Raw genomic sequence first — 7454 nt, forward strand, 5'->3', positions numbered from 1 at the left:
TACTATTACAAGACTCAGCATTCTGTACATTTCACAGGAATAGAGAAAAAGGAAAGACCACCAACTTGCCAATACATAACATATTATTAGTACACAGATGCAAGTTCTGTAAACGGAAAAACTTATTCGACCTGACATTCGTGCCAAATTAAGCTATAAACCTCTCGAAGAAGACACACTTATTGCTCTAGTGCATAGACCAAGCGCAGGTAAATATTTTCCTTTTAAAACCCATTGGTTGGTTTCAGATTTCTTTACATAATATACTGGTGTATCACGAGGCCATGAGGATGGCTATTGAGTAGGAGTAGCATATAATGGATTAACAAATCTTCAATCTGACCACTGTACATGAGGATGAGGATGGCTAGCTTTTGCTCTCATCCTCAGTAAATTTAAAGATTTTTAAGCTAATGAACTCTTACGTTACATACAGAAATGGCAGTCTCAAAATTGAGGGAGAGAGGACCCCTATGAACTCAGCTGTTGATCAAAAAGAAACGAATTATACATGACCTTCCCGTTCTTTTTACAGATTTACACACGCATGCAACAGCTATCAACAACCAAATATTTTCCACTTCCAACTTTAAATACTCGAGAATGATAACGTGTAAGGAGAAGAACGATAATTGGACGTCATCTAGGTCCTGAAAGCTCCATTGCTTCAACTACTAGTGATGATTCTTCTATATAGTCGGAATATCTTTTTGGTGTATTTTCAGAAGTTCTGTACCTTGGAGTTTCGACTTTTTGTGAAGCCTCCCATTTTTCCGCTAATCCATCTCCCTCCAGCATCCTTAATACCTCGGACATCTTTGGGCGATGAGAAGGACTGAAATGAGTACACAGAAGTGCAACTTGAACCATCTCTTCAAGTTCAATCCGGTCAAAGCTGTTCTTTAAATCCTTATCCACCATAAGGTTCAGCTTTTTCTCTTGATGAAGCGTTTTTACCTGCATTACATTAGCCATAAATTTAACAAGGGAATCCAATACAGAATGCTTAACACTTCATTAGCAAGATTCAGTATACAAAACTAGTATTCAAAATCGAAATGATACTGGGAATTACAGTAGCTACTCTTCAAAAATCCATCTAGGCCTTTCTTCTCTCCATTTTAATAATACAATATGTTTTTCCACACATAACAGAGACAGGGTGAACATACCCAGTCAAGCATAACACCTTTCTGGTTGGCCCCTCGTCCAAAATCCACAGCTTTCTGACCTGTAATTAGCTCAAGAAGTAAGATTCCAAACCCAAACACATCAGTTTTCTCTGATGATTGACCAGTAGACAAATATTCTGGAGCAATGTGGCCAACGGTGCCCCTGACAGCAGTCGTTACATGGGAATCCCGGTGATCCAAGAGCTTTGCCAACCCAAAGTCTCCGACAACTGCCTCAAATTCCTCATCCAACAGAATATTGGCTGCTTTAACATCACGGTGGATTATTTTGGGGTCACACTGCTCATGCAAATATACCAGCCCTCTTGCTGTACCTAATGCTATGTTTTTCCGCCTTGACCAGTCCAAAACTGGCCTGCCATGGATGTGATCTGCAAATTTAACAAAGGCATGGTTAATTCAATGCAATGTTTGGATCGTTTCTTCAAAATGCTGCAAGTTCACTTAGGAAGCTAATAAAAAGCAGCTGATAGATCTATCAAAAATAAAAAATGGATACAGCTTCGAACTGAAGCACAATCAAAAGAAAAAAATAACATCACTGTGGTGGCTGATGAGGGCTTACCATATATTTGAAGAAGTGAAATATAATGATGACAGCAAATAGGGGGCATCACAGATAGAGTGGAGAAACTGAATGTGTCAAGATACCTTGTGAGATGAATGGTTGAAATATCAGCAAAGCTGATTTATCTTGTAAGAGAATACTTTATGTTGTTAAGCTCACTTTCAGTAATAGCAAATTGTGCAGCTTTAAGATAGTCATTTTAACTTAAGTTCCAGAAATGGTGAAACAAAAAATCAGACTGTTGTTAACAAGCACCTAAAAATGAAAGTGAAAGGCAACTACACTTGGAACTGTTTATTCCTGAGAATGTCCAACTTTACAAAACATAGAGGTTGGAGTAATGATCTGAAGCTACTAGGAAAAGTAGTAAGACCAAGAAGCTGACCTTTTAATCGTGCTGCTACGCTTCCATTTGGCATATAAGGGTAAACAAGAAGCCGCTCATTTTCAGTCGAGCAAAAACCCCAAAGACGGAGAAGATTTCGATGGACAGCCAAACTAATCAACTCGACCTCTGTCTGAAATTGGATTTCACCACCAACAGCATTGTAGTCCTTCAATCTTTTGACAGCCACAACAGTTCCATTATTTAAGCGGCCCTTGTACACAACTCCAAATCCTCCGCTCCCCAAAATATTTTTTGAGCTAAAATGATCAGTTGCAGTCCGCAGTTCCTTAAAGGCATATCTTTTCAAGTGACCCAAGCATATCTCTGGATCATATTGCTCTGCAATGGAGAAATCATTGCTCAGATACAGCTATAGAGGATAACTGGAGACAGGCAAAAAATACTAAAATCTAAATGCTCAAGGAAAATGATGGGAAAGAATAAGTAGCGACTTGTTCCCATAAAATGTCCACCAATATGCAAGAAACAACCAGAGTCTAAGATTGATCAAGGAAAACGTCATCCCAGTGGGAGGGGGAACAATTGATTCACCTGACAAGGTTGGTCAGGACAGTGAATTAAGTCTTATACAGCAGTGAAGCTACCTTATTCAAGAAGTGGATCATAGCATTTTTTTAATCCTACCTTTGATAATAGTATATTTTTTTACCCCAGTATGCTCAGAGAATAGTTGACATGGAAAGATTCGCTAATATCTGAAGAAGGAACTCATGGACTATAATGTGCCCACAGCAACTAGCCAAGGAAGGGTGAGAAACACCAGTTCCAATCTTTTGGTCTAGATAGGCAGTAACTACCGAAGACAAGGATTGTACTAAGTCTCAATTTGAGAAAACGTTGGCCAGAATATTTCAGAGTATGGAGGACAGTGTAATTTGCTAAGCAAGAGAATTCTTTGCCTTCAATATATTCACGATCTGGGTAAATGTGAAGTGCTGATAAACATCCATTGCAAACTTGAGGTCCCACATGATACTAGGCAAATAAATTTTACAACCAAATGTCAACGTATATCTTCCCAATGTTAGATTAACACAAAGATGTATGTATATGAACTTATTAAGAAACTAAGATAACCATTAAACCACAAGCCACCAGTCTCTGTGATGTGCTAGCTTCAAAAGAAAATCAAATGATGCCGACTATTCAAAATGATGACAATTCTACTGAGGAGAAGAAACTTGAATCATCTTAGTTGGATTAAAAGCAAAAGAAAATCTGCTAACCATTGACATCAAAGAAGATCTGCTGATTATGCCGGTAGCGCCACCAAAGAACCAGTGCTACAACTACTATAACCAAGAAAGCAGCACCAAAACTTGCTCCAAAAGCAACAGCGACATGATGGCTTTTACCTCCTGCTCCTGATTTATCTGTGGAGGTAAAGAAAATAGACAAAATATTTTCAAAAACAGAGATAGCTGAACCTCCTGTATTTGTTTTCTTAAGTTTTATTTTCTCCCACTCTTAGATGAAAGGAAAGGGTGGTGGACAGAATTGATGTTATACACACCTCCTAAACTATCTGGCGGGAATGATAGCGGTTCTGGATAGACTGCAGAACAATTGTTCCCAGAACTTTGGCCACAAATTAAAGGATTTCCAACAACTCTGAAAGACATGAAGAGAAACTTTAATTGAATATGATGAGGATTTACTAATCTAATCTATCAATTGTCTTCCTATAAAGTATCTCGAAAATAAAAATACTAAGTACTTTTTAAGCAGTAATTAACCCAGAAGAACCACGTTGTACTCTAAACTACTTCATTATTGTTAATGAAATTAAAATTTACAGCCATATGAACAAGACAGTTTCAATATTATTGAGAATTACTACTTCAACTGCAGCAACTTAGAATTAAAACAATAGAAAAAGTGACTCACTTGAACGCTCTTGCTGATATTTTAGGCAGTGGACCACCAAGATTATTAAAAGAAACATCCCTACAAGCAAGATCAGCTAAGTCAATACAGTGTAAGAATAAGATTGAAGAATACGCATAATAAATTTCGAAGCAAAATGGATAAAAGAGGGCATACAAACGTACACAAGAGCAAGTCCTTCAATGTTAGAGAGATATTGAGGAATGGATCCCGTGAGGCTATTGTTGTTTAGTCGCCTGTCTTGCTCAACAGTGAAATTACACAATAAGGTTCAAGTTTAGTTTGAGATAAGAACGCCTGTAACATTGAAGAAAAGCAAAATATCCTGAACTTACAAATAATTTAAATTCCTCAGGTCTCCGAAAGAAGCAGGCATTTCGCCTTCAAATTTGTTGTTGGAGAGATCAAGTGTCTGAAGCTTTTCCAAATTCCCAATCACATCAGGAATAGGACCAGAAATAGCATTGTTTTGCAGCAATCTACATGAATAGATCAATTCAATATGTATAAGAAAACAGCTTAACGTTTCGTACTAAACCTTATGTCAATAAATAGATGCATACAGTCAAAAACTTACACAGATTGCAATTTAGTGAGGTTGCCTATTCCAGGTGATAATGTTCCAGATAGACTTTGACTAGGTAGTCCACTGATGAAGGAAAAAAGTTTGAGCATCCAGTTTACTAAGTTAAAATTAGGCCTTATGAACTGAACACACACACACTACTTACAGAGCAGAAACATAGCCATCAATGGAACAAGTGACCATTCTCCAACTGCAAGGGTCCACAGAAGTCACATCCCAATTCTCCAGAACATTGTAAGGATCATGTAACGCCTTCTTAATTTCCGTCAAAGCAACAACTGCATAAAATTATACCAAAAATTGTCACTTTTTTTCCCTATTAAGTTTGTCATTAAGTCAAAAGCTTGAAAGAAAAAAAACATTTTTACTTATAAAAGCTAAAGAGAACCAATAAAACAGGCTTAGCCAAATAAAGAAAGGAAATTTCAGGACAAGTGAGAATAATGAATGAAAATTCAGGACAAAGAAACTTACCTTCATAATTAATGCCAGTAGGGGAAAGAGAAGCATAACAACTCTCCATCAATGTTAAAACCAGCAACCCCACATACCAGAGCATACACCACTTTCCCTCCATCCTCTACTAATGCTCACTTCTACAATTTTAACTTATTACTACTTGCCTAAAAAACCCTTCCCGGAAAACAAAAAAAATCATTCTTCACATAAAAATCACTTCTTCAACATTGCTTTAAAGCAAACCCCACCAATTTGCCAAAAAAGGAGATGCTTTTTCAACCTCAAATCCTGCTCTTTCAAACAAAGATGCCAAAGTTGCTCTTCTTACATAATTATGCAGATGCTGGGATTATACTTTGAGCCAAATGGGCACTATTTTGTAACAAAGAAAAATGGAATTTTCTTGAGAAAGAACAAGATTAAGCCTGAAAACATCGTAATCTTGAGATCTGATAATATTGGAAAAGGACTAGTTTCATGGTTGGTAACTGATCCCAACAAATTCCATCAGTGGAATATTGTTAAATATAATATGTTTGAACTAACTAAGCTTCTCCCTTCAGTTGAAGCTTTGTACCGTATCCACTCAAGATCATCATCACCATCTCCCTCTATTATTATTCTCATTCTTAATATATACCACAAAGATACAAACATACAAAAGAAGCCAAAATATATGCCAAAAACTCACACATATAGATGTGGACAGTTTTTACAGAAAGAAAAAAAAACAAAGAATTTTATTTTAATCAGTTTAAAATGTTTTAAAAAAACAAATAAAGAAATTGGGTTTTGAGAAATTTGCTTATTATTCAGTGATTGGACTGAAGGGATGCGTTGGATTGATCAGAATTCAGAAAGAACAAGAGGATGTCTAAAAGGAAAAGCAAAGGAAACTTTTTGCAGTAGTAGTAAAAAGCTTTTGGCAGGTCACGTGCTTGGCTTGTCTTAGTCTTTGTTGTCTTTTGGACTTTTTGAACATTTTTAAATGATTTTGTTCTGTTAAAGTTTTTGCAGAGATGGCCCACATTGCTAGCTTGCACCAGATTAGTTTGTATATGAAAAATTCTTCCTCTTACGGTTCTATATTTTAAAATTTACCATTTAAGTTATGTTATTGTCAAGACTAATTTAGGCCACGTTTGTCCATAAAATAATTTTATTTTTATTTTATTTTTAAATATGTTTATCCATAAAATTTTATAAGTTTTAGAAATTTTTTTGAAAATGAGTTTTTCATAAATCAAATTTCAAAATTTTAGAAAAACTTTTATCCTCACTCACAAAAATGCAATAGTTTTTCAAGTGAAATGCATGTCCAAACATAATTTCAAATTCCAAATACCATTTTTCAACTTAACTCCAAATATTACTTTTTATCAAAAATTATAATTTTTATGTCCAATCGCCTACTTAATATATGATAGCATGTTACTATTTTATCACATAATTAACTTATACTTACATAGTATAATTTTATTCGTAATTATTTTATAAATACTTGTTACACCCCATACTTTCATATTGGAATGCGTCTTAAGTGAATTAATATAAGTCGGAGAGTTTAAGGACTTTTACAACGATAACGATGAGTTAACACATGTGTTACGGAAGTATCGTGAGGATTGGAGGTTAAACGAATCAAAGATGTTATAACTCGTACTTTGGGGCTAAAACTAGGAGTGCTTAATATGCCAAGTAGGTCGTGTTTTAAGGTACTTGAATCATATAATATCCGTATGTTAAGTTTTGAAGTCAAACAAGTTGTAAAACAAAAGTTGTCGCAAGATACGTTCATAATCTTACTGAAATTTGGGTCTAATATCACTGAGCTTTTCTCTCGATGTACTAGGAGTTACGTGGTGATCCATCTACCAAATTGAAGATCTATGAGACTAGTTTTCAATATATTAAATCGTGCGTCGATATGACATCGAAGTAGGGAGATATTTACGTTTTGCGAGACTGCGCAGGCAGTCCCTATGGAACCCACTTGGTCGGTGGCTGACATTCACCTATTTTTATCCCGTTTTTGGGATGAGCTTTGTTCATTTTTCGACCTCCTTCCATCCTCACACTCTCCAAACTATGGGTGCTTATCGGGCGGATTAGACCGATATTTACGCTTAACGGATTGATTTATCGGTTATCGATCTATAAATATAGAAATTTGTTAGCCAACCAATAAGACATCGAATGGATTGGTAATAGATTAGCGATTATGGGGCAGTTTATTGGCTAAATTAAATAGACAATAAAAAAGAATTAGAGAATTAGAGATAAGAAAAAATTTAGGATATGTCACCTTTGGATTGCATTCAATTACCATAGTGAACATTTGTCTTGAAACTT

At 35.7% G+C, this 7454-nt stretch overlaps 1 protein-coding gene across 1 annotated transcript; it reads right to left on the reverse strand.

Moving 5' to 3' along the window:
• Nucleotides 1-297: 297 nt before the first annotated feature.
• On the reverse strand, nucleotides 298-5978 carry LOC107789160 (protein NSP-INTERACTING KINASE 3). Its single transcript, XM_016610933.2, has 11 exons — nucleotides 5118-5978; nucleotides 4789-4921; nucleotides 4635-4706; nucleotides 4393-4536; nucleotides 4222-4293; nucleotides 4058-4117; nucleotides 3684-3781; nucleotides 3397-3543; nucleotides 2147-2488; nucleotides 1173-1564; nucleotides 298-957 (listed from the first exon to the last, which is right to left on the reverse strand). Exons 1-11 carry the CDS (start codon nucleotides 5218-5220, stop codon nucleotides 640-642), a joined length of 1881 nt encoding a protein of 626 aa, XP_016466419.1. The 5' UTR covers nucleotides 5221-5978; the 3' UTR covers nucleotides 298-639.
• Between the last annotated feature and the right edge of the window lie 1476 nt (nucleotides 5979-7454).

This window comes from Nicotiana tabacum, chromosome 12, assembly GCF_000715075.1.
Source record: "Nicotiana tabacum cultivar K326 chromosome 12, ASM71507v2, whole genome shotgun sequence".
Lineage (NCBI taxonomy): Eukaryota > Viridiplantae > Streptophyta > Magnoliopsida > Solanales > Solanaceae > Nicotiana > Nicotiana tabacum.